This window comes from Oryx dammah, unplaced genomic scaffold (genome assembly GCF_014754425.2).
Source record: "Oryx dammah isolate SB20612 unplaced genomic scaffold, SCBI_Odam_1.1 HiC_scaffold_3, whole genome shotgun sequence".
In the NCBI taxonomy this organism is placed as follows: Eukaryota; Metazoa; Chordata; class Mammalia; order Artiodactyla; family Bovidae; genus Oryx; species Oryx dammah.
In genome coordinates, this window is record NW_024070187.1 from 89,577,027 (window position 1) to 89,604,709 (window position 27,683).

At 36.0% G+C, this 27,683-nt stretch overlaps 1 protein-coding gene across 4 annotated transcripts in view; it reads left to right on the forward strand.

Annotated features, from left to right (window-relative positions):
• Positions 1 to 27,683, forward strand: part of USO1 (USO1 vesicle transport factor) — a 75,490-nt gene that overhangs the window by 39,260 nt on the left and 8,547 nt on the right. For 2 of the 4 annotated variants that reach the window (XM_040237084.1, XM_040237083.1), the window contains 12 exons: positions 3,887 to 4,007; positions 9,406 to 9,584; positions 13,785 to 13,925; positions 16,345 to 16,433; positions 16,811 to 16,965; positions 17,381 to 17,592; positions 19,226 to 19,246; positions 23,067 to 23,177; positions 23,438 to 23,556; positions 23,692 to 23,873; positions 24,342 to 24,463; positions 26,988 to 27,126. In XM_040237084.1, the coding sequence (XP_040093018.1) occupies positions 3,887 to 4,007; positions 9,406 to 9,584; positions 13,785 to 13,925; positions 16,345 to 16,433; positions 16,811 to 16,965; positions 17,381 to 17,592; positions 19,226 to 19,246; positions 23,067 to 23,177; positions 23,438 to 23,556; positions 23,692 to 23,873; positions 24,342 to 24,463; positions 26,988 to 27,126 (1,591 nt within the window). The remainder of the gene's footprint in view (positions 1 to 3,886; positions 4,008 to 9,405; positions 9,585 to 13,784; positions 13,926 to 16,344; positions 16,434 to 16,810; positions 16,966 to 17,380; positions 17,593 to 19,225; positions 19,247 to 23,066; positions 23,178 to 23,437; positions 23,557 to 23,691; positions 23,874 to 24,341; positions 24,464 to 26,987; positions 27,127 to 27,683) is intronic. The other 2 variants (XM_040237087.1, XM_040237086.1) reach the window with 1 other exon arrangement.

Genomic DNA, 27,683 nt, shown 5'->3' on the forward strand with positions numbered 1-27,683 from the left:
CTCTCCACCCTTAATTGATTGAATATATTTCAAAGGATTTTCCTTGTAATCTCTGTGTAACTCACATGATTTGCTCTGGAGTTAATTCTTCATTCTGATTTATTTTAATATTTGCATATACATTTGAGTATTTTATGTTGACCTGTACTGTTTTGTTTTGATGCAATACTGTTTTGCTGCTTGACCATTTTTTTCTGTTATCTACAACTTGACCAAAACTACAGTACTTAGATAGCAATTGGAAAAATCTTTAAAATTAACTTTAGAGCTAGGAGATCTTATCAAACTAATTTAGTCTCCATATTCACACTGAGAGGCCCAGGATGCACAGAAACCAAGTGACTTGTTCTTTGTTAGGGATGTCTTATGATCTTTGTATTTGTGGCACCCGGCCTTGTTCCTTCCCCATCTTAAGTGCTAGTAAATACTATTTGGATTGTTCTTGGTCTCACAACTGGTTCATGGCAAAGCAAAGACAAAACTGAAGTGCTCTTGACTTCTTATCCATACAGACAGTATTTTTAGTTTTGTATTTAAAACTTTGTAGTATGTATGTGAATGCAGTATTATAAGTGACGAAATAATATAGTAATGAAACTCGTAAGAAGGGCTTTTTAATTTTTTTAATTTATTTTTTAATTGGAGGAAAATTGCTCTAAAATGTATTAGTTTCTGAGGACTTTTTTTTATTCCTTAATATTGTTTTAAGAATTGTGTACCTATTAGGAATTTTTAGTGTCTTTTCTTGACTAAAATACTACTATGTATCTTAAACCCAAATTTGTTATTCTACTCCTTTCTTGGTCCTCAGTTCAAATAAGGTACATACCAATTAATAAAGAATTATTACATACATACAAACCAATTAATAAAGAAATTCTCTCTTCCTGTATCATTTATTTTATTTTTTATTATTATCATTTATTTTCATTTTCAGATATAATTTGTGTGTGTATATAACTGCATTATCTTGGTTTTTAAATATAGCACTTCTTTTAACTATCTAGTGTTTTTCTTTTTTTCTACTCCTAACCTTTTTTCCTGTTTTTATTTGAGACGGATAAAATGATTCTCTATTTATGTTGATTTTCATTAATTTTACAATTAGGGATTAAGTTATATTTTTGCTATAATGTTTCTTAGATTTTGGAGTTTTACAGCCATCTTTTCTTTGGTTTAATAAATTCATTTGATTTTTTTGTGCATACTTACTATTGAGTGTTATGTAATAAGCAGCGTATTATACCGTATAGCAATCAGAAGAAACTAACCGGCACCCTGGCAGTCACTAGTGGCACTCTGTGACTGCCTAGAATAGTATACTGCTTCCCCTCGCTCTTTTGTATTGTTTTCTTTCTTCATCCTTCTTTTAAAATTTTGATTTCCTTTTTTTCTTTCTTTTTAATATTTCTCATTGCATTCAGTGATAGTTACCAACATGACTAAATCTCTCAGGGAGCCTATTGGTAAAGATTTTTAGTCTCAGTTTGTTCTATATTTGAAAAATTGATTTTGATCTGGATTTAGAGAATTAGTTGGTCATTTTTCATAGATGCACTAAAATATCATATTTATTCAAGTTAGTGCTTAAAAATTAGTGAGAAAGGTTGAGAAAACTCTAGGTACCAGCTCACTTCTAAGTGATAGTCTGTAATTGCATTCTTTAGTTTATTTTTATGAGAAATGTAAGCACACACAAAAGTAGAGAAAACACAGACAAACCCATCCCCTAAACCCCTTAATTTTCAAGATTTTATACTTGCTTCATCTACCCCTCCCCTCACCGTTCTCCTTTATTTTTTTTAATTTATTTCTTCTCCTTTATTTTTAACTGAAATATTTAAAAGGAATCAACCTGTCTGATTTCACTATTTCTGTATAATTTCACTACTGCATACTTCAGTATACATGTAGTGTGTATGTGTTTCCTTATATAACTACAATGCAATTATCACATTTAATGAGATAACAAGTTTGTCTTAGCCCTCAGTTTAAATAAGATAACTATTCTGTACTCAAGTTTCCCAGTTCTCTCATAAATGTCTTTCACAGTTGGTTTCCAAATCAGGATCCAGACAAGGTTCTCTCATTACATTTGATTGTTAATATCTGTTACTTTTCTAAAGGCCTTGATTAGATTTTGGTTCACCTCTTTGCTTTGATGTTCCCTGGGTGAGGTAGTTTGCAACACATCAGAAAATGAAATACCTGGCTGTCTCACTTGTATGATCAGTGGATTTGATTCAGGTGATGACATTCAGATCCCTTCGTGGATCCTTTCGTCCATTATAGCCTATCATTCATTAATGAACATTGCCTGAATCAGTTATTTTGTTAAGAGTTTCAAAATGATTTCTAGAACTTATCATTCTTTCACATTTATTCAGCTGTAATCTTCCTCAAAGAGGAAGTTTACTTCATGGAACAGTGTATTTTATTACCCTGAATTATAATTCATATGTGAAAGAAAGGATAAATCGATAAATCCCTTTAATTGCCAGTTTTTAAAGTCAGGAATTGGTGTCCACTTACTTTCAATGACCAATGAGTGTATACTTTGATTTTCAATAACATTTTAGTGGATATGTTTGAATAGAGGAATATTTCTCATAATAGGTAAAAGAAACTGATATGCAGTGAAAACTTGGGCTCTGTGGGGGCTATTTTATTTCCTTTAGTCCTCGTAAAAACCCTCTGACAAAGATACCATCCTCGTTTTACACATGGGTGTACTGAGACTTACATTATATAAATTACACACAGAATTTATGTAATTTGCTTCAAGTTGTACAGGCAGTAACCAGAACTTTATAAAACCTGCTGTATCTAATTCATAGCCTTAGTGTTCTTCCACTGTATTTCTTCCTCCTTTGTTAGCAGTTAAACTCATTAAGTAGGAGAATTTGACGTAACCACTTTCTCTTTCTCGCTCATATTAATGTTGAGAGTGGACAGTCAGAAAGATGAGTAGGACAAGTGCAATAAGGCTCTGGGCATTTTTGTCTTGTATGAATACTGACCTGCCAAGTATGGACGGCCAACAGCTAATTGGCCTCTTAGGCACTTTTGAATTAGTTGATATTCCTCTTCCTCTAAGTAATATCTGCTTTTTTCATTAAATATTTTCTGTCTCTTTGACCATTATGATATCGTTAGACTCCCTGTGAACTCGTAAAATTCTTGTTTGATAATGAAATAAGCAGAAATGGTTAACAGTTTTTCTTGAATGATTAAGTGGTTGCAGATATATAAACTAAATCTGGCTCAGTAGGAACTGAGTAAAACTAAAAATCATAATCAAAGACTACAGAGAATTGTTTTGTACTAGACATGCCAGTCGTGAGATATGAATTCTCATCCTTCCTTTTTTTTTTTTCCACCTGTCAACTTTTAGAATTAAATCTGGAGAATTTGCATGCTGACTAATTACAAGAATACTTGAACTTTCCCTGCTAGAATGTGGTGGTGTTTATTGACTTATATTACTGATTTCACAGTTTCTTACTGTTACTATTGTGAAGTCCATACAGAGGCATTACCGAGATAGATACAATCATGTTCAGCTCTCTTAGACCACAGTGAAAACTACGTAATGACTGATGAATGTACAAGAATTGTTGTATATTTGTAATTGAGTGGTGAAAAAAGGAACTGAATTAGGAATTGCTAGACATGGATTCTAGTCAGGGGGTCTGTCTTTTGAAATCTGTATAGTTTAGGGAGGCAAATTGCTCACCTTCTGTATCCTTTTTTTCCCTATCTATAAAGCAAAGGAGTTGGACTTGTAAAATTCCTGCCACTTCTAAATCTCTGTGATTTTTAAAGTAATCTTTAAATGTCTTTAAAAAGTTGTATTGCACTCAACATTATCTTTCTTCTCCATAAGGGCGTCTTACTACTACAGGCACTAACAAGAAGCAATGGAGCAATCCAGAAAATTGTTGCTTTTGAAAATGCTTTTGAGAGACTACTGGACATTATTACAGAGGAGGGGAACAGTGATGGAGGTATAGTATGAAGAGGTTGATTTGAGAAGGTTCCTTTTGCTCTCATTGAATTGTTAACTTCTGAGGAATGCAACTGAAGGGAGAAAGGAGGGCTTATGCCTTTTTTTGTTGTTTTGTTAGATGTTGAAAGAGGCTTTCCTGAGGGAGGACGGGTGCTTTATAGTCTTTCTTCCTCTGTGGTTTGTTGAGTATGGATTTCTTTTTATTTATCCTGCTTAATATTTCTTAGACTTTCAGAATCTGTTGGTGTCTTTCCTCATTTCTAGAAATCTCAGCTATATCTCTTCCAATACTGCTTTGTCAAGTTTTTTGAAATCTACCTAAACTCAGAGTCAGTTCTCTGACATCTGACTAGATTCTCACCTTATCATCGTACATTCTCGTCTGTGTTTTCTGTCTTTTTATCTTTCCAGAGTTTCTTCTGGATTATTTCTTCTGATCTATTTCCTATTTCACCAATTCTCTCTTCACCTGTATTTGATCAGCTTTTGCATGTATCATTGAGTTTAAAATTTTTCCCTTCTATAAGTTCTGTCTGGTACTTCGGCAAATTTGCTAGGTAATTTTTTTACAACTTCCTTTTTTCTGTATGGAGCTTCCCTGGTAGCTCAGACGGTAAAGCGTGTGCCTATAATGTGGGAGACCCGGGTTCGATCCCTGGGTCTGGAAGATCCCCTGGAGAAGGAAATGGCAACCCACTCCAGTATTCTTGCCTGGAAAATCCCATGGACTGAGGAGCCTGGTAGGCTATACAGTCCATGGGGTCGCAAAGAGTCGGACACGACTGAGTGACTTCACTTTCACTTTTCTTTTTTCTATATATATTTTCAGTTTATCTTTCATTTCTTTAAATGTAAGAAACAATTATTTTATGGTCTCTGATAATCCTAGTATTTTAAGTCTTGGTGGTACTTTGCTCTACTGGTTTTTACACATGGTACAATGTTTTTTGTGTACGTGGCTTTCTTTTACTGTGTTTTGTGTCGGACTTAAGAGAATTAGTTACAGGAATTTGAATCCTAGGATGAAGGTAATTTCTTGCATAGAAAATGTGTTTGTCTTTGGCAAGCCCTGGGATTACAGTTTATGTGGGATCACCTTATTCCAGATTGAAGGCTTGATATTTCCTGGACCATCAGGCAAGGCAAACCCAGGCCAATCTATGAGTACTGGTTAACTTTTCACTGTTTGCCCCCTGGGGATATGTCCTTTTGAGGTTCTGGTTTATTAGGTGAAGAGTTTTCTGTTAGATTCCTTGCCTACCTTGTGTATACCCTTGGCTTTGATTTATTTTCCTTCTGTCCCGTGAGACTGTCAAAATGAAAAGTTTAGATTTATCAAAATCGAGAAATGTACCGCCAGCCAAAAGATATTTTTATTAGCTAGCTGTGTAGATAGCCATTTTCTTGTCAGTTTTAGCCTGCTGTACTGTCACTTCATTGCTCTTAGACTTGTTTTTGTTAGTTCAGCATTTTTAGATATTTTTAGTGAGAAATTGATTGAAAAAACCTAGCACCAGAGTCAGAGGAGAAAAATGAGTATATTTGCATTCACTGAATTGGAGTTAGTAAGTACCATAGTATGGTTGAGAGTAGGCTCACTAATCTGGAGGGCAGGGCCACGCTGGTGATAAAGATTTGGGTTATTAGAATATAGATGAAACAAAATTAGATAAGCAGAGAAGATTGGATGAGTTACTTAGGGCTTCCCCAATGGTTCAGCAAGTAAAGAATCCACCTGTAATGCAGGAGACACAGGTTCAATCTCTGGGTAAGGAAGATTCCCTGGAGAAGGAAGTGGCAACCCACTCCAGTATTCTCTCCAACAGATAGAGGAGCCTGGCGGGCTATAGTCCACAGGGTTGCAAAGAGTCAGACATGGACTGAGCGCACATGCAAAGAAAGAGAGTGACTTTACTGAGATTTTATTTCATTACTTAAATTAATACTGGGATTGAGCATATTTTCATGGGTATGTTGTTGTTCAGTCACTGTCATGTCTGACTCTGCGACCCCATGGACTACAGCATGCCAGGCTTCCTGTCTTTCACTATGCCCCAGAGTTTGCTCAGACTCGTGTTTGTTGAGTTGCTGCATCCAACCATCTCATCCTCTGTCACTACTTCTCCTGCCCTCAGTCTTTCCCAGCATCAGGGTCTTTTCCTATGAGTCAGCTCTTTACATCAGGTGGCCAGAGTATTGGAGCTTTAGCTTTAGCTTTAGTTCTTCCAGTGAATATTCAGGATTGATTTCCTTTAGAATTGACTGGTTTGATCACATTTCAGTCCATGGGACTTCCAAGAATCTTTTCCAGCACCACAGTTCAAAAGCATCAATTCTTCGGCGCTCAGCTTTCTTCACAGTCCAACTCTCACATCCATACATGACCACTGGAAAAACCATACCCTTGACTGTGAAGTGAAGCTGCTCAGTCATGTCCGACTCTTTGTGACCCCATGGACTATAGCCCACCAAGCTCCTCCATCCATGGGATTCTCCAGGCAAGCATACTGGAGTCGGTTGCCATTTCCTTCTCCAGGGGATCTTCCTGACTCAGGGATCAAACCCAGGTCTCCCGCATTGTAGGCAGATGCTTTAACCTCTAAGCCACCAGGGAAGCCCATAGCCTTGACTAGATGGACCTTTGTTGGCAAAGTAATGTCTCTGCTTTTGAATATGCTATCTAGGTTGGTCATAACTTTCCTTCCAAGGAGTAAGCGTCTTTTAATTTCATGGTTGCAGTCACCATTTGCAGTATAATCACTGTCTATTTTTGTGTATCCTTGAACCCTCTGAATTACCTTCTTGCCCATTTTTATGTAAGATCATTTTTTCATTTCCAGTTGATTACTTGGAAGCTCTTATATATTCTGGACACTAATCATTTGTTGATTATACATGTTTTAGTTATCTTCTCTTAGTCTGTTTATAGTGTTTCTATTAAAGTTTAAAATTTTAATATAATCACGTTAGACTTTTTTATAGTTTATGCTTTTGGGTTTTGTTTAAGAAATCTATATCTGTCTCATGGTCATAAAAAGAGTTTCCATCACTTTCTTGTACTAAAGGCTTTAAAAATTTGCCTTTTGCATTTAATTAATACAGATTTTCTTTTGAATGATGGTATAAGATTTGTAATCAAATTTCATACATGTGAAGGTCTTTCTGAGTTCTCTGTTCTGTTCCATTAGTGTTTGTCTAGTTCTGCACTAAAACCATACTTTCTTAATTACTAAAGCTTCATAATAATCTCCTATTAGAATATTGAAAGAATTTCCTATCTTGGCCCTCTTCATAATTTGTCTTAGTGTCTGTTTTCTTTATTCTTCATTTAAGTGAAACTTAATAGCTAGTCAAGTTATCTGAAAATCCCAATTGGGATATTTATTGAAAATATACAGAGTTTAAAGATTAAAGAGAATCATCATTGATGTTTTCTCTCCATGAACCCAGGTATATCTTTTAATCTATTCAAGTCATCTTTTTATCTCTTTCAGTAATGTTTATAATTTTAAACACAAGAGTTATATACCTTTTTTTAATTAGATTCATTCCTAGGCATCTTATGCTTTTTGTTACATATGAATGAGATCTTTCTTTTTAATTACATTTCCAAATGGCTGCTATTTGATTTTTTATATACTGATTTTGAACTCAGTTATCTCATTGAATCATTAGTTCTCACTGGACTTTCTGGGTAGATACGATGTCTTCCACAAATAGTGTAGTCCTGCTTTCTTTCTTCATTTCTTGCACCAGTTTTCTTGTCCTCTTTCTCTCATCACACAGACTAGGATCTTTGGTGGTGGTTTAGTTGCTAAGTGGTGTCCAGCTCTTGCAACCCCATTGACTGTAGCCTGCTGGGTTCCTCTATTCTTGGGATCTCTAGGCAGGAATACTGGAGTGGGTTGCTGTTTCATTCTCCAGAGGATCTTCTGACCCAGGGATCGAACCCAGGTCTCCTGCATTCCAGGCAGATTCTTTACCATCTGAGCCACCAGGGAATCCCATTAGAATCTTTAATAAAACAGTGTTAGAATAATTGCTGACTTTAATGAAAATGTTGATGTTTCACCTTTAACTCTGATTTTTGCTAAGAGTTTTTATCATGAGTGAGTCTTGAAGAAGAGAAAGAGGAATGAATAGGTAGATCACAGGATTTTTAGAGCAGTGAATCTATTCTATGTGACACTGTAATGATGGGTACATAAAATTAATACATACTTTGAAACCTATAGAACTTAAAAAGAATGAGCCGTAATGTAAACTATGACCAGGAGTTAATAATGTATCAGTATTCATTCATCAGTCTAACAAATGCACCTCACGCTAATGCTAAATAGTAAGAGTAGTGGACACTGGCAGGGAGAGAATATGTGGGAGTTCCCTATATTTGTTGCTCAGATTTTCTTTAAACCTGAAGGTGCTCTGAAAAAATAGTCTTAATTTTTAAAAAGCAATTAATTCTTATAATCATACAGCTCAAGTAGTAGGCACAAAAGTGTGGGTATATACACAGAGGAACCTACTCACTATAAGCATCCAGCCTTCGTCATAGGCTTTGCAGAGGAAACAGAGCTCTTTGCCTAGGAAGCCTGAGGAGTGACCAGACATCTGTAAGGAAAACCAGGGAGGGAGTCATTAGTGTTTTAGAAACCAAGAGAAGAGGAAGTTTCAAGGGAGAGACATTGAGACAACAATGTCAAGTGCTTCTTAGAGATTACAATGATTGATTCATTTAACAAATGTTTAGTAGGACTAAATATTGGAGGACTTCCGTGGTGGCTCAGACGGTAAGCATCTGTCTACAACGCGGGAGACCCGGGTTCGATCCCTGGGTTGGGAAGATCCCCTGCAGAAGGGAAGGGTTACCCACTCCAGTATTCTGGCCTGGAGAATTCCATGGACTGTATAGTCCATTGGGTCGCAAAGAGTCAGACCCGACTGAGCAACTTTCACTTTCACTTTATCTTGTATATGTCTGATGTCTTATCTCTATCTGCTGAGAATACAGAGTGAGTAGGACATTCACAAATTCCTGTCTTCATGAATTACAATCTAGTGGAGAAGACAGATGCTACATAATAATAAAAGGAGCAGGCTACTGTGAGAGCATATAGCTCGTGATCCTAACGTAGTCATTGGATCTCACTAATCATTCCTGAAGAAATGACGTGTAAGCTGACTGTGAAGAAACAGTGTGAGTTACTGAGATGAGTGGCTAGTCAAAAAGAGAAGTCAAGAGATCCCTGGGGGACCTGAGGAAGATCAGGCTCACCGCCGTGCATGCTGAGGAGATGCTGTGCCTGGAGATTTTTGTTTTTTAAATGTTTGGGGATTGAATTTTCCTTCAGGTTCTATCAGCCTTCACATTCCTGTTTTTTACATTCTTTCCCCAGGTATAGTAGTGGAAGATTGTCTGATTCTGCTCCAAAACTTGTTAAAAAACAACAATTCCAATCAAAATTTTTTTAAAGAAGGCTCATATATTCAGCGTATGAAACCTTGGTTTGAAGTTGGGGATGAAAATTCTGGCTGGTCCGCACAGAAAGTGACTAATCTGCACCTAATGTTACAGGTACTCTGTCCTCAGACATAAATGTGATAATTTTCACAACAATACTTTTAAAGAAAAAAAAAATGTTTTGCCTTTGGTCAATCCAGGATAGTGAGTTGGTTTCAGGTGGGCTTTAAAAAAAAAGTAAGAATGTTCTGATATGGAGATTTGCAGTTATATTCAGAAATAGAGATTCCCTTCCTCCCACACATACGCTTTGTTTCAATAACTGTTAACATCTGACAACACTATTTCATCTTTTATTCCCCTCTCTTGCCCTGTTGGGTTATTTTAAAGCACATCCAAACATAGTTTCCTGATAGGTTTTGCACTAGAAGATAATAAGTTAGCTTGTTGAGTTGAATTTTTTAAATCTATTTTCTTCATTTAAGGTTCTAATATCATACATTTTAGTATTCAGAATGTTAAGTTCAGCATAGAAATTCATTCAGTAAGCATTTACTGAGAGCCAGACACTGGATGCTTGGAAGTGGATGAAGATGTCCCTACCCTCAAAGATTAATAGTCTTGAGTTTTATGTTTAATTTGATATAAATTAAATTAACAAGTCACATGTAATTTCATTTAAGCTCTGTGGTGAAAGCTTGGTGGTGATGGATAGTAAAGGTGAAGACAGTAGGATCCCAAATGAATTCTGTATCAGAAAATTATGACATTTTTTAAGTATTTTACTTATTTATCCCTTTATTGAATCCCCCTTCTCCAGACCCTTAAGTTTATACTGGTTTCCTAACTTACTCTCTAGTGATTCTTGTGGGTCTTTGAATGTCCCTGTGTTCCTAAAGTTGTGTTCCTCAAAACTAGGTGGTTAATCAGACTGATAATTAGAATCTGCATATTGTTGCCTTCTCTGGGAATTTCCCACATAGGGTTGATTGATAATTAGGGTGACCATATGCTCCAGTTTACCAGGTCAGTATTCATTTTGTAATTACTAATCATGTCCTCTTTCACGTCAGAAGTGTCCCAGTTTGGATAACAAACTATAGTTAGCCTATTTAGAATATGCCTTAAAAACTGTTAGGGAAATATTTTACAGGGAACATGGGCAGAATCTGTTGATATTCCCAACTTCATTGTTTCTGTTTTTACATGTCAGTATCACACATTTCAAGGCTGTTAGTTTTTAATGTTTCAGAAATAGTGTCCCAATGGTAAAGTTGATATCTTTGCTCAACACTGCCTTCTTAACAAAGGAAATTCCTCTAGAAAAATGATTTTCAAAATGTGATTAGAGAAAATGAAGGGTTCTCATGATGTACCAGTTACATTGTATATTTCCTTCCAGAGTAAAAATCTAAACTGCTTGAGGAGCTTACTCATGTCTTATAGCTTTGAGTACTACCTAAAGAATTAACTTTTGCAAAAAGTAATTGTTAACAAGAAAGTCACTTGTTAAAAAGTAAAGCACTATTTTACCAAAAAAAATTTAGAATAGAATGCTGCATATAAACAGAAAAACAGTATTCTAGTTAGTAAGTTAGTTCTTTAAGTATTCTTCTAGAAAGTGAATAAACTAGATAGTAGTTATTGAAGAACATAAACTTTGAAATAAACTGAGTTTAATTCACTGTAATGTATTCTCCATTCAAAGACGAAGTAGTTGATGTATTTCATAGCTTCACAGGCCACAGGTTATCTTCTGCTTTTCAAACTATTAGAAGGCTTTCTTGATAGCTTTATTTGCTTATATTTAGGGTTGCTTATATTTCAAGTTCTCGGTTATATAACAAATGAAAATGCATTGTAAATGGTGATAAACAATCCTTTTTGGATATATATGTCCAAACTGGAATTATTCATCATCCCAGTTATAATTATGATAGAATTCTAAGCCACTAAAGATTGAAATTGATCCACTTGAGGATCGTTCATTTAAATTTCGCAAATTAAATGTGAAGAAGGCATCTTTTTGAAATTTTTTTAGTTGTGAAACATTTGAATTTTTTCCTGGAATGATAATTTCATGATTGTTTCTACCTGTAGGAATCCCTTCTATTTCATTTTTTGGACTGATACTGCCATTGACTCTCAGAAAACTCATTACCTAATGAGAGACTCCTTTTTGTTGTTGGATAGTTCTAATTATAAAAAGCTTAATCTATATAATGAGTCAAAATCTGCCTGGATATAACATCTACAAACTTCCCCTGGTTTTTCTCTCTGGGAAAATATAAATCAATTTATTGTGATATTTTGCATATTTATAATGTATTTGAATATAACTATTAGTTCTTCACTTATTTTCTTATCATTATAAGTATTACCTCTTTCTTCAACCATCCCTCCTACTTCTTTGTTATCTAGAAATGTGATTATTTATAGCATCAGTTAAGATACCCAACGGCTATTAAATGACATTAAGGAATTATTGGATTTCCCTCGTAGCTCAGTCAGTAAAGAATCTACCTGCAGTGTAGGATACTCAGGTTTGATCCCTGGGTTGGGAAGATCCCCTGGAGAAGGAAATGGCAACCCACTCCAGCATCCTTGCCTGGAAAATCTCATGGGGTTGCAAAGAGTCAGGCACAACTGAGTGACTAACACTTACTTACTTACTTAAGGAATTATTGTTGATTTTGTTAGGTATAATAATGGCATGATGATTATATTTTTAAAATCTTTTTATTGGAGGCATGTAGAAATATTTATGGGAAAGATGACACATAATTTGGTGTTTGTTTTAAATACAGGTATACCTCAGTTTACTGTGCTTCACTTTATTGTGCTTTGTAGATAATTGTACTTTTTACAAATTGAAGGTCTGTGGCAACCCTGTGTCAAGCAAGTTGTCAGCTTTTGTTCACCAGCACTTGCTCACTTCATGTCTCTGTGTCACATTTTGGTAATTCTCAGTATGTCAGACCTTTTCATTATTACTTGTTATGGCGATCTGTGATCAGTGGTCTTTGCTATAAGTGTTGTCATTGTTCTGTGGCACCGCGAGTCATGCCCTTGTAAAATGGATAACTTAATCGATACATGTGTGTGTTTGACAGCTCCTCTACCTGATCATTCCCTGTCTCCCTTCCTTGGGTCTCCCTATCTGCTGTGACGTAAGTGTTGAAATTAGACCAGTTAATAACCTTACACTGGCCTCTAAAGTGGCCTCTAAGTGTTCAAGTGAAAGGATGTCTCTCACTCTAAATCAAAAGCTAGAAATGATTAAGTTGAGTAAGGAAGACATATTGAAAGCAAAGATAGGCTGAAACCTAGGCCTGTTGTACCAGTTAGCCAAATTGTAAATCCAGAGGAAGAGTTATTGAAGGAAAGAATAAGTGAATACATGAGTGGTGGGAAACTGAAGCAGCCTTATTGCTAATGTGGAGAAAGCTTTAGTGGCCTGGATAAATGATCAAACCAGTGATAACATTCCCTTAAGCCAGAACTTACTCTAGAAGAAAGCCCTAACTCTCTTCAATTCCATGAAGGTTGAGAAAGGTAAGGAAGCTGCAGAAAAAAATTTTGAATCTAGCAGAAGTTGGTTCATGAGGTTTGAGGAAAGAAGCCATCTTCTTCATAACAGAGAAGTATTAACACAGGTGAAACAAGTGCTGATGTCAAAGCTGCAGCAAGTTAGTGAAGGTGGCTCCACAAAGCAACAGATTTTCAGTGCAGATAAAACAGCTTTCTCTTGGAAAAAGATGCCATCTAGGACTTTGATGGGGCTTCCCAGGTGACACAGTGGTAAAGAATCCATTTGCCAGTGCAAGAGATGCAGGAGATGGGGGTTCAGTCCCTGAGTTGGGAAGATCCCCTTGAGGAGGAAATGACAGCACGGGATATTACAAAAACTTAGCTGATTAAGCAGTGTCAGGGTTTGAGAGGAGATGGCTCAGACAGTAAAGAATCTGTCTGCAGTGCTGGAGACCTAGGTTTGATCCCTGGATCAGGAAGATTCCCTGGAGAAGGGAATAGCAACCCACTCTAGTATTCTTCCTGGAGAATTTCACGGATATAGGAGCCTGATAGGCTGCAGTCCATGGGGTGGCAAAGAGTTGGACATGACTAAGTGACTAACACTTTAATACCCATTTTGAAAGAAGTATGTGTAAAATGCTGTCAAAGCATTGAATGCTATAGATCTCGCTGAGCATTTTGGGGAATCCATTACACAGGTTTTCTATTCATATAAATCAAATTTGTCTCAAGACTTTTCAAATCTCTAAAAGACAGATTTGTGTTCTCTTTCTTTTGCAGCTTGTTCGTGTACTAGTATCTCCCAACAACCCTCCTGGTGCTACCAGTAGCTGCCAAAAAGCTATGTTCCAGTGTGGCTTACTGCAGCAGCTTTGTACTATCCTAATGGCCACTGGAGTTCCTGCTGATATCCTGACTGAGGTAAACCAAGTGATGGCAGCAGCCACTCTGTGGAAGCTGAAGTCAGGAAGCCTGGGAAGAACTAGATATCAGCTGAATGAGAAACAGCAATTGTTAACCATTCTTGTCTGTTAAATTCCTTACTGACACTATAAAGTATAATTAGCATAATGAAGACAGTAGCAATTCCAAAAGGTGTATTCATTCCGCAAGTTTAATAGCACGTAAATAATGTTAACGCTTAGAACATTTCTTGTTAATTTTATTGTATTCAACAGGAGTGCACAGTAATGATTTATATTTTTAATTTTGAGAACAGTATGACTTAGTCAAGTCAGACGTGAGTCTTATTCGTAGAATAATAAATTCTTTTCCTTGACATCGCATTTTCTGTTTCCTGCCTATTAAGAAAAAGAAGTTAGTTTGAAGAAAAGAAAGGTTTATTTAAATTTCTTTTCTCAAATTAACACATGTACATTAAAAGTACAGAAAATAGTGAAAGTTTTATGAGAAAAACTATCTTTGGACTCCCTCCTTCCTATCTAAGCCTCACTTCCCCGTGTATAACCATCCCACTTTACTTCCTCCTGTCACCCTAGTAATTTATTTTTAAATTGATAATCAGAATTTCTAGTTTTGTCACTATTCCAATACTGTTTTTTGCTAAGCCAAACAGAGCCCCATGCTTTTTTTTTTTAAATAACCTTTTTTTCTTTCCTGAGTTATAATAAGATTCTTTTTCATTTTACTGATTTTCTGTCTATCTATGCATATTAACACTGTCACGTGCTTAACAGTATGTTCCCCACTTCAGACCTTCTGGAAGTCCTCTATCCTCCTGCTCCCATAGGGGCTGCTTATTCTCTTCTTCCGTCACACGGCTCTTATCCTGGAACTTACCTTTCATTTATTTATTTGCATCTTCGTTGTGTGTGGCATGTGGAATCTTAATTCTCTGACTAGGGATTCAACCTGGGCCCGCTACGTTAGGAACATTAATTAAGTCTTAGCTCTTGGACCACCAGGAAAGTCCCTATCCTGGCACTTTGATTCACTTTCTCTAATGATCCTTTTGCCATGCTTAGTCGCTCAGTCCGACTCTGCAACTCCATGGACTGTAGCCCACCAGGCTCCTCTGTCCATTGGGAATATCCAAGCAAAAATACTATAATGGGTTGCCATGCCCTCCTCCAGGGGATCTTCCCATTCTAGGGATCAAACCCAGGTCTCCCTCATTGCAGGTGGATTCTTTATCGTCTGAGTCCTCAGGGGATTCCTTGGTTATCTAGATTCTGTGTCATTTTCTACCACCCCTTGGTTCATTATCTTATTTTACTTAACTTCCTGAAAGGGGGTAAATGGCAAGATAATTTGGTTTTAGCTTTTTCATGTCATTCCTCCACCTTCAGAATTAGTCTAGTGTTTGGTTATGTATGGAATTCAGAATTGGAAATCATTAACGCTCAACTTCGGAGAAGGCAATGGCACCCCACTCCAGTACTCTTGCCTGGAATATCCCATGGACGGAGGAGCCTGGTAGGCTTCAGTCCATGGGGTTGCAAAGAGTCGGACATGACTGAGCGACTTCACTTTCACTTTTCACTTTCATGCATTGGAGAAGGAAATGGCAACCCACTCCAGCGTTCTTACCTGGAGAATCTCAGGGACGGGAGCCTGGTGGGCTGCGGTCTGTGGGGTCACACAGAGTCGGACATGACTAAAGCGACTTAGCAGCAGCAGCAGCAATGCTCAACTTTCAGAACATTATTCCAGTGTTGCTACTAAGAAGTCTGAAGCCATTTTGAGTCTTTTTATGTAACCTACTTTCTTTCTCTAGAATCTTTCTTTCTGGTTTCTGAAATTTACTGATGATGTGCTGTATTACAGACTCTACCTCTCAACCCCACTAAATTTTAGTACTCATTGGGCCCTTTCAAACTAGAGACATAAGTACTTCAGTTCTGAGGAAGTTTTATGTGTTCCTTAACAGTTTCCTCTTTTCTGTGTCTTGAACTTTATTAATAGATTATTAGACTTTCTGGACGCAGTGTCTTTTTATTCTGTTTACTTGGAGGTTTTTTTCAGCCTCATCCTTAAATTGAATTTGTAATTTGTTACATTTTAAATTTGTTCTCTGATCTTATTTTTAAGCATCCTTTTTCTTGCTTTGTAGAAATAGATTCTCTCTCGTAGAGGACATTATTAATTTTAGTTTTTTTGAGATTTTAAATGCATGTGGTCAAGTTTAGTTGGAGGTGCTCAGTGTTTTAAAATATAATCTTACAAAAGTGTTACAAGATTATAATGCTGTAACTTACATTTTTGTTATCTAAGTTTTGTTGTTTAAAAGCAAAAGAATATAACATTTTCTTCTTTTAAAAGTGGTTTTTCCTTCAACTCACTTTCTCTAAATTTTCTTCTCCACTCATGTTCATTTCAGACCATTAATACTGTATCAGAAGTTATTCGAGGCTGCCAAGTAAACCAAGACTACTTTGCTTCTGTAAATGCACCTTCAAACCCACCAAGGTAGGAAAAGAGAAATGCTGAGATCCTGCAGATGAATTAGTATAACTTGTCTGCACATCTTATTCTTTTAAGGAGTTCAGTTCTGTGTTTTGAAACAAGAAATTATCTGACAAGATAAATATGTTGGTATTTCAAGAGTTTCCAGTCTTTAGAACCTATGTATTTGTACTCGGGTGTCACTTCCTAGCTGTGTGCCTTAGCAAGCAGATCACTTCATTTCTCTCAGCTGCAAATATCTTTTCTGTGAAATGGAGATGAAATTGTTAACTTGCTGGTATTTTGCCTGTGGCTTTTCAGTCAACAAAAATGACTAGCTATTGATGTATGTACGTAGACTGCAATATTTCTGTTTGTTCTTTTCTTTTTAAATGCAACAGACCAGCCATCGTAGTACTTCTCATGTCCATGGTTAATGAAAGGCAGCCATTTGTGTTACGCTGTGCTGTTCTCTACTGTTTCCAGTGTTTCTTATATAAAAATCAGAAAGGACAAGGAGAAATTGTGTCAACACTTCTGCCTTCCACTATTGATGGTAAATAATTTAATTCTAACTTTTAAAATAAATAATTATCTTTTAATAGTAAAAAAAAAAAGTGTAGTAGATATTTAAAATGTAGAATATTAGTATGTCATGTAATGTTTAAAATATAACATTTCCTCTCAATTTGTTTTAGAAGTGTAGTTTTCAATTAAGGTCATAATTTCTGGAATATACCATCATCTGTTTGATGCCTGAAGTGTTCTAATATTTCTTTGTTTTGCTACTCTTCTTTCAAGATACTTCTTTGTCATCTTTTAAATTTTATTTTGTAAAAACAGACTTTTGAAAGTGTTACTTAATACTGCTAATTAACAGATTTTTAAGTATTATTTCATATTATTTTTGTGTGTTTGGAAACAACATAATTCATTTTCACCTTATTGTTATTTGCCTGCCACCTTTTTAGCAACAGGCAATACGGTCTCAGCTGGTCAGTTGTTATGCGGAGGTTTATTTTCTACTGATTCGCTTTCAAATTGGTGTGCTGCCGTGGCCCTTGCCCACGCTTTGCAAGAAAATGCTACCCAGAAAGAACAGTTGCTCAGGGTTCAGCTTGCTACAAGTATCGGCAATCCTCCAGTTTCTTTGCTGCAGCAGTGCACCAACATTCTTTCACAGGTAAAGTGACCAGCAAGATTTCTCTAGGGAAGGGGTGGAAAGTTTCATTTTGATGTCAGTGACACAAGAATTTAAGGATGTCCTTAATAGATACAGATGGAAAGGGAACAAGGCAGACTGCTCATTAGCTTACTGTTACAAGAAATGGTTTTGTGGAGAGAAAGCAGGAAATAATACTCCTATCAGAATGGTTTTGCCAAATAATGAATAAGGTCTGCATCAGGATGGAAACACATGTTCTGGACAGAAGGTGGTGGATTTTTTTTTTGAAGGCGGGGGGATTTGTTTTCTTTTTATATCATCCACACAATTTCTCTTACTATTCAGTAGCTGAATTCGGGTCAGTGTATGAGAGGGAATAGAATAGAGTGGTTCACAGCTTGCTCTTTCTCTTCCCAGGGCAATTGATCTTCCTTTCAGAAAATAGAAATAAAATACCAATCCATTGCTTACATAGTTAAACAGTACACCCCTTGATGTTTGTGAGCTCCCAAATCCTCTGAACCCCAAGGTGTATAGTTTACCTAGTAAGATGGAAATAAACGTAAAATGTTTGCATTCCTTTAGACGCCTAATGAAAGTAGCAAAGCTTCATTGAAACGTGAATGCTAAAGGATTGATATTTAGGAATATCCCTTACTATTTTTAGATGATTTGCCCACATGTGCCAGCCTTGCTGTTAAATGATTCAGGTTGATGCTTAAGCAAAACTTTAAAGTCATAGATGTTCAGAGTCATTCAAGGAGAGTGAAAATGTCCATAAGTCTAAAATTGCTCTATCCACTGGTATTATCTTATTCCTTCCCCATGATATGTGGAGTGCTTCTCAGTTTTTAATTTTGCCATACTTGTTGAATTGTTTTATTATGAGCTTTTAAACATCATTACCATCCATAGGGAGTTATAAATGAAGGCTTAAAAATTAGCTAGTAAAAAGAGAGTTGAACTCTCCTTTGTTACTTAGAATCAGTGTACTTTGATTGAAAGTACACTGCTTTATCTTTATTATCTATCTTAGTGATTTTTTAGAAGTTCTCCAAAATATTCATAGTCTTATTTATTTAATACTTGTTTTTCTCTTGTTGCTGTATATGGAAAACAGCTTTTCTTTTTTTAATTTTGTATTAGAGTATATTTTATTTACAATGTTGTGTTAGTTTCAGGTATACAGCAAAGTAAATCAGTTATACATATATCCATTCTTTTTTAGATTCTTTCCCATAAAGATTTTTACAGAATATTGAGTAGAGTTCCCTGTAGAGTTCCCACTACGTCCTTATTAGTTTCTTATTTTAAATATAGTGGTGTTTGACAGCTTTTCTTAAGCCAAATAGTAATTAACTGTCTGACCATCATCACCACATACTTAGCTCTAACATTGCAATTCTAACTAATGCATAATGAGAAATCCTCAAGATAGTGATGTCTTCCCACTTTTAAGTAATCATAGTGCTATAAAATTAGCCTTTCTCCTCTAAAATGTACATACGTTGGTATAATAAAAGATTAGATCTATCCTGTTCCAAACTGTTGGCTTGGGTTGCTAGAGAGACTGTATTTGAGTGATTTTTCTGGGTATACATTTTTCTCAAACAGTAATATTTTCAAATAATCTTTAATGTATAATTTGCAGGGCGATAAGATCAACCGACGGGTATGTATCACTTGTTTGGGCTTAGGCGTTTCCTCCTACAGCCAGCCTTTTTCTTTGTCTTGGGTTTTGTTAATTGTTTTTTTTTAACTGCTTGTTTGAAGTTATATCCTACTCACACTTGTATGTGTCAGCAAGTTAATCTCTACCGTGACTCTCGGGTTTCTCTCTGGGTACTGTAGTGGTGTTACTAAGGACTGTGGGAGTGAGCATCTGAAGCTCTTCTTGTGCTTCCTCTGGGGATGCTTGCACTTTCTGGAATTCCTTGGTTTGGGGTTTTTGGTGTGATTTTTCACCCAAGCTTGCTGCTTTGTTTCCAATAAAACCATTTCAGAGGTAGTAAAATTTAAGAGTTAAAAATTTTGTCTTTAATCAGAGTATGAAAGAATATGATGACTTTTGTATTATATAGGTTATTGAAAATATACAATAGTAAGTATAAATTTGTAATTTGAAAGAGTTTAAACATCTTGAGTTATTCTGGGTGTTACGTATGTGCTACACTACCATTTCAGATTCGTTTTTGATGTGTGCTGGGGGAGAGTGTGATTTGTGTTTGATTTTGATCTGTTTTCTGGGATATTTTGCCAAAAAGGTGTGTACTTTTAATTCCATATTTGGGCATGTATTCAGTTATGCAGTGTGGATACTAATAACTGAAGTTCCATTGGGAGTTGTATCTTTGTGTATGAGCATGATTTAACGTGTGTTAATACCTCATACACAGATTTGGCAGCTTTAGCTGTCAGAATTTTCAGTACTAAGTAAAGAATTTTATAAGTGTGCATGTCATTCATTTAAAAGGGAAATTTTGGAAAGTATAATTTATATACAGTAAAATGCACAGACCTTAAGTGCTCAGTCTGATGATTTTTATGGTTGAATATATTTCTGTAACCATCACCCAAGACAAAATATGCAGCATAGTGTTCATAATCCCACAAGTTCCATCTTGTCCCTTTCCTGTTAGTTCTCTGTCTCCAGAGGCCACCACTAGGAAGTAAATCTGATCATAACACTCTTGAACCTCATTTTAATACTTAAACACTAGTTGTTTAAAATGTTAACTTTACATATTTTTTATTATTAATGTATTTTTAGGAATAATACTTTATTTCTTCTGAAATGTTCGAGGTTCTCTGCAACAAGATTTGAAATAATTATCAGCCATTTTTTTTTTCAGTACATGTGTAACTCAAATGCATCATGCAGTTTGTGAATGGTAGGCAAAAGTAGGTTCCAATAATATTTTGAAACATTTTTAGTTTAGATAGAGCTTCCCCCCCCACTAAAAAAAGAGAGCATTTTTCACTAGTTAACAAACTAAGATTTTTGGTCAGTTTTAGCCTCTCCCACTTTTTTAAGGCTCCCTTTAATGATACTTTTATCTATTTATTTTTTCAAGCTGGAAAAAATTCCAGTAGTAGAATGAGTACATCCATGTTGTCAACATGTAGAAATAGTTGACTTTGGTTGTTTCTTACAGTGGGGGATAATTGATAACAGTGAGAGACAGATTTTTTTTCTATTTTTGACTGTCCTGGATCTCAGTTGAGGCACACAGACTTTTCAGTCTTCATTGTGGCAGGCAGGATCTTTAGCTGTGGCATATGAACCCTTAGTTGCAGCATGTGGGATCTAGTTCCCTGACCAGGGATTGAACGTGGGCCCCCTGCATTGGTAGTCGGAGTCTTAGCCACTGGACCACCAGGGAAGTTCAGGAGAGAGAGATTTTAGTAGCAGTTAGCTTCACTATAATTAAATGACATCATGATATAGCAGTGAATTATTTTTTCTAAATCATATATTAAAAAATTAACATTTTGTTATTATTATAATACTATTGATGAGAACATCTTTAGAACTTTCATTTCTAAATAAAAAGAGCCCTCCATGACTACTCTAATTGAATTTCCCTCCTGTTTTGTTTTGTTTTTAATGTTTTTAATTGGAAGATAATTGTTTTATAATGTTGTGTTAATTTCTGAGTACAACGGCAGGAATCAGCCATATGTATACATATATCCCTCCTTCTCTGAGCATCCCTCTCACTTCCCCCATCCCACTGCCCCACCTGCCCAGGTCATCTCAGCACTGAGCTGAGCTCGCTGTGCTATACAGCAGCTTCCAACTAGCTATCTATTTTACACATAGTAGTGTACATATACAATTTTGATTAGGCTCATTCCTAATCAAAAATGTTGCTGTAATAAGGTGTTTCATTCTATCTTCTACCTGGTTCTAACCAATTGTGTTTGACTTTGCTCTTTTTAACCTTCATCTAGACCCCAAAAGACATACTTTTCAGAACTGAACCTAATTCCGTTTTTGTTTACTCAGACATCAGTCAGTGATTTGATAGGATGCCCTTGTTCATCCACTGTCAGTGTGTTTGGTACCTGCAAATGGTATTCCCATAATAAATTTTATTTTCAGTTTACCTGGGTAACATGAAGATATACTGTGGACACAATAATGACATAAAGGCAAGGAAAAAGTAAAACTAGTGCTTTATGTAAAAACTAATAAATGCTTACTTGGCATTTGAAGAGGTCTAATTTAAATTTAATTAAATATACTTGAAAAAAGGTTATAGAAAGCCCAAGATGTTGATATTAAGGTTCATAAAATTAGAATAATCTGGGTGAGTGGTAGAAATTTTTCAAAACATAGTAATAGTTACTTTTGAATCCCTCCCTTGTCTGGATTTTTAAACAATTGTATTTTGGATATTTTCTGAAATTAATCCCAGAGCAATGCGTTATTGTGCTAATTTCCATTATTTTCTTTCAAGCAAGTTTTGTTTTGCTTAAACAGAAGTACAGGTTATGTAATATAATTTGGGCAAGGGCAATATTATGGCCACCTGATGCAAAGAGCTGACTAATTTGAAAAGACCCTGAAGCTGGGAAAGATTGAGGGCAGGAGGAGAAGGGAATGACAGAGGATGAGATGATTGGATGGCATCACCAACTCAGTGGAATGAGTTTGGATAGACTCCGGAAGATGGTGATGGACAGGGAGGCCTGGCATGCTCTGGTTCATGGGGTCACAAAGAGTCTGACACGACTGAGCGACTAAGCTGAACTGAATATTATGAGCTAAGAAAATACCTCATATAAGGGATATAAATGTGCTGTATGAAAATTTAGGAAAGTGTAATGTTGATGGACATACTAGTTTTCAGTATTGTTTAACATACTTAGCAGCAGTATAGTTAGAGGTTTGAGGCGCTTAGTTAATTTAAATAAATCTTTTTCTTCTCCATTATGCTTGTGATTTCTCATTATTTGGCATTTCTCAGGAGTTTGTAACATGGTTTATTTATTTTCCTGTTAGAGAAATATATTCTTTAATGGAATTTAACTAAATAATTCAGGAGATTATGTCTTTGTTTTGTTTTAATATTTTTTGAAGGAGGTAGGATTTGTGTTTTTATTAGGAACTAGTTTTTTTTTTAATTCCTATTGAAACATATTAAATTTACCAGCAAATTTATGCTAAAGTGTTTTAAGATTGATAAATTATAAGCATCCACATCATATATTTCTTCCTGAGCATATCAGGTTTTCCACTAACAATATTTTAGATAACCTGGTTTATGATTATAAACATGGATCAAGTCTAATTTCTGCTCTCTGTTTCGGAAGTACAGTCCAAAGAGGACACAAGAGTGCATTTTCTTGTTCAATTTTTAAAATCCAGATTCCTGGTACATCTTTTATAAGCTGTTAAATGTCTTTTTATGTAGATGGGGAGGGATCTTAGGGCAACTTCAAGTTTGAAAAACATAAAAAGATTTCTGCTAACTTGTTTATTGCAGGGAAGCAAAATACAGACAAGAGTTGGATTACTAATGTTGCTTTGTACCTGGCTTAGCAACTGCCCCATTGCAGTGACACACTTTCTTCACAATTCAGCCAATGTTCCATTTGTATCCTTTATGTTTTAGTAAAATACATGTAAGTGTTTATTTTTTCTATTTCTTCTTCTCAATTAAAGGTAGTTGATGCTTGCTTAAGCTATGTGTTGGGGGTGGGCGGTGTGTGTACATATATACCACTGTTTTATGTTTTCTTGGATTGCATATAGAATTTCTTGTTGAAAATTACATGAAATACATGTCAGATTCAAATTGTAAAACGAATTATTCTTGATACTATGAACCGTTAGTTTCCTTAACAAAGATTTCAGCTTACAGGACAAATTGCAGAAAATCTTGGAGAAGAAGAACAGTTGGTCCAAGGCTTATGTGCTCTCTTGTTGGGCATTTCAATTTACTTCAATGATAACTCTCTTGAGACCTATATGAAGTAAGTAAGGGGAAAATGATTTGCTGATGTCATCAATAGATAATGATAAATTTTTTTCTGCCAAAGCATAATGTAGACCAGGCTTTTCTGTCTTGTTATGACTTTTTAAGCATCTCAATATACTTATCTCTGTAGAGAGAAACTAAAACAACTGATAGAGAAGAGGATTGGCAAAGAGAATTTCATAGAGAAACTAGGATTTATTAGCAAACATGAGCTGTATTCCAGAGCGTCTCAGAAACCCCAGCCAAACTTCCCCAGTCCAGAATACATGATATTTGATCATGAGTTTACAAAACTGGTAAAAGAACTTGAAGGTAAGACAACAAGAGTTCATCTTGACACTCATTAGAAAGTACCTATGATTTTATTTTATATGTATATTCTGGATGCATGCAGATTATATGATAAGCCTAAAAGTATCCTTTTTTTAGCTCTTGGTCTGTAGCCCATTGAAGGACTTTTGGCATTCAGTAAGATTGGAAAGATGACTTCTGATCTCTCATGCAGTTGTTGTTTAGTTGCAAAGTCATGTCCGACTCTTTTGTGACTCCAAGGACTGTAGCCTGTCCATGGGATTTCCCAGAAAAGAATGCTTGAGTGAGTTGCCACTTCTTACTCCAGGGAATCTTCCCAACCAAGGGACTGAACCCACGTCTTTTGGATTGGCAAAAGACTTTACTGCTGAGCCACCAGGAAGCCCAAAGCCTCATGAGGTTAGGCCATGTGTTTTTACGGATAAGTCTTGATAATAAAACAGTATTTTTAAATGTCTTCTTTTATAGGTGTGATAACTAAGGCTATTTATAAGTCCAGTGAAGAAGATAAAAAAGAAGAAGAGGTGAAGAAAACATTAGAGCAGCATGACAGTATTGTGACTCACTACAAAAATATGATTCGAGAGCAAGTACGTACTGATAAATTGTATACAGTCTGTGTTATACTAGAAGCTTAGATACTTTTCTGGGGCTTCCCTGGTGACTCCGATGGTAAAGAATCCACCTGGAACGCAGGAGACCCAGGTTCAGTAATTGGGTTGGGAAGAGCCCCTGGAGAACGGAATGGCTACCCACTCCAATATTCTTGCCTGGGGAGTCTAGTGGGCTACAGTCCATGGAGTCCCAGAGTTGGACATGACTAAGCACTCATACTTTTCTGCTTTAGGGAAGAATCTGGCATTTCCAAATGCAAGAGGATACACAAAGTAAAACTCATCATTTACCTAAATAACTCAAAAGCTTCTGAGTGTTCAGCAAACTGAGAGCTTAATATGTGTTTAGCAAGTCGAGCAGTAAAGATAGTCAAAGGTGTATGGCAGCACTGAGAGGTACCTAATTTATCTAGGTAGGAGCTTGGGGAAAACAGAGAAGCTGAGTCCCCCTAAAAGGATAACTGAGTAAGCTTAGCAAAAGGAAAGAGAAGGAAGACCTGTTGCTGATGTGTACACAGAATCTTTGTTGGCTATATAAAGGGAAATTTGAGAGGCAGGGCTGGTGGGAAGGAAGAATATGGTGGTGATGGGTGGAAATTAGGGAGCTGACAGTGATGATGGTGACTGCTGGTTTTTGTCTCCTGTGTTGTGGGTACTCACTGAGCACGTTTAAATACTGTCACATTTAATTTTCACAATATCCCTACAAAGTAGGGGGAGCCGATTTATTAGAGTACGTAATGATTGAAGTTGAAACTATAGTTTCACAGTCATCAACTGACATTTTCTCTGCAGGATACCAGTGAAGCCCACACTTGAATAGTATTCAGCACCTTAGCTTCTTTACATTCTTTCAAGCTGTGTTTCTTGATTTTCTTCTCTCATTTAATTCCTCACTGTGGCATATGTACCTTTATTGGAATGGAATCCTAGAAAGTGCTGCAGTATTATCTGTAAAATGAGATTACTGGTGTTAAAGTTCAAGGGTCTTGGAGACAGTTTCACGTGAGGCAGGTCCACCATCCCTTTCCTGCACTGCCCTCCAGCCCCTGCTGACTGTGCACAGCTGAGGCAGGTGTGGCAAGAAGGAGCTTTAGGGTAGAGCCCTGTAAATGAGAGCTACCTTCACTTTCTTTTCCCCACAATGTATACTGCTGGGAATGAAACTCTAAAAAAGAATAAAAATATACTGGAGGTATATTTAGCATTCAGTCTGAGCTTTTCAGTTTATAAGCAAATTAGTAAATTAGAATCATCTTTGAATGATCCAAATTTGAATCATTACTCTGCTTGTGGTTATTAGAATTTTTCATCTATCTTAGTACAAAATCACAGTCATTTCCAGATGGTAAAATGTAATCTTTACAGCAGTGGGAAATAAGAACTTGGAAGGCAATATTATAGCCTATACTTGGAGCTGATAAATATGGTTGATTTGGAAGAAGAAAAGAGTGATTTGACACAATTACTATAATGACTCTTCTTTAGAAATGTTAATTTTAAATATTCTCACCAATTAGAATACCATTTGGCAATTAGGCAACAAGCCTCAAGAGCTATAAAATGTTTATATAAACTTTGAATTATATTTGGAAATCAATCCTAAGGAAATTCTTCAAAATTCAGGAAAATAGTTATATTGACTAAGATATTTATTATAATGATACTATCATTTAGAAAAATGGATAGCAGCCTTCATGTTGTTTTTGAATATAAGTTATATTGAAATTATGATTGAATAGTAGGCAGATTAAAGGTTAAAAAATGATGTATGGACTGATTATGATAAGTTTAAAAAACTTGGATTGGAAAAAAATTAGAAGAAAATAAAGACACAGATCACATTCCAACCAGTTAAATTAGGAGGAGGTGGTAAGAAGTGAAAGCCTTCTTTTTTAATTCTAAATGTTCTATGATTGTCTTTTTTTTTTTTTTAACGTGGACTATTGTTAAAGTCTTCACTAAATTTGTTACAGTATTGCTTCCTGTTTTATGTTTTGGTTTTTTTGACCAAGAGGCAGGTGGGGTCTTAGCTCCCTGACCAGGGACAGAACCCACACCTTCTGCATTGAAAGGCGAAGTCCTAACCGCTGAACCAACAGGGAAGTCCCCTGCTTGTCTTTTAGTGTTAAAAGTAATAGAGGTGCATACATATGCTAAGCGTAAATAATTTGGTGTACATTTTTTAGTTTGATGGACCATAAAATGAAGTTTTTAAAATTGACACCACCACCCCCCTCCCACCACTGCCCCCAAACCAAAACTCACAGTGAGATTGCAGGTTGTGTCATGTAGTGGGGCCTTGAAATTTTACAGTTCTGCTACATGTTAACTGGCCTTAGTACATATATTAATATGTTATTGCTTAATTATTGAATGATTTTGAAAATGTTGAGTAGTTTAACATCCTCATCCAAAGTAATCTCTAATTTTTAATTTGTTCTTAATTTTAGCTCATTAGTATGAATTTAAAACACTTGAATTATGTTTTGTTTCACAGGATCTGCAACTGGAGGAATTAAAGCAGCAGATTTCTACATTAAAATGTCAAAATGAACAGCTCCAGACAGCAGTCACACAACAAGTATCTCAGATTCAGCAACACAAGGATCAATATAATCTTCTTAAAGTACAGCTAGGTAAGTGTAGCTAGCCATTCCTATTGTAGTGTCTCCAAGAGATTATTCTTGTGGACTCATTTTTCTTTAACTTTAATCGCTATGACAGAAGTGTAAGTCAGAATTTGAAGTCTAATCTCTTTGTTTTCCATTGATTCTCAACCTTAGCTACCTGCACATTGAGATCCCTTGAGATTTTTTTTAATACCGATACTGAGACCCCCACTGAAGTTTCTAATTAAATTAGTTAGGGATTGGGTCTAGGCATCAGTGATTATTACAAGCTCCCCAGGTGATTCTAATGTATATAGCCAGTTTTGAAGCACTGGTCTAACCTTTCCATTTTTTTTTTTTTTAATCTGCAAAGTGGAGCAGAGATTTAAATAAAATAATATATATAAAATTCTAGTTTGGTGTCTGGCACATGCTAAGGGCTCAAATGCTTGTAAATAGCCTCATTCTATACTGCTTATGATTGGAATGCTGGCTACTTAGAAACATAGTTTGACTTCCCTGGTAGCTCAGACGGTAAAAGCGTCTGCCTACAATGCGGGAGACCCGGGTTCGATCCCTGGGTC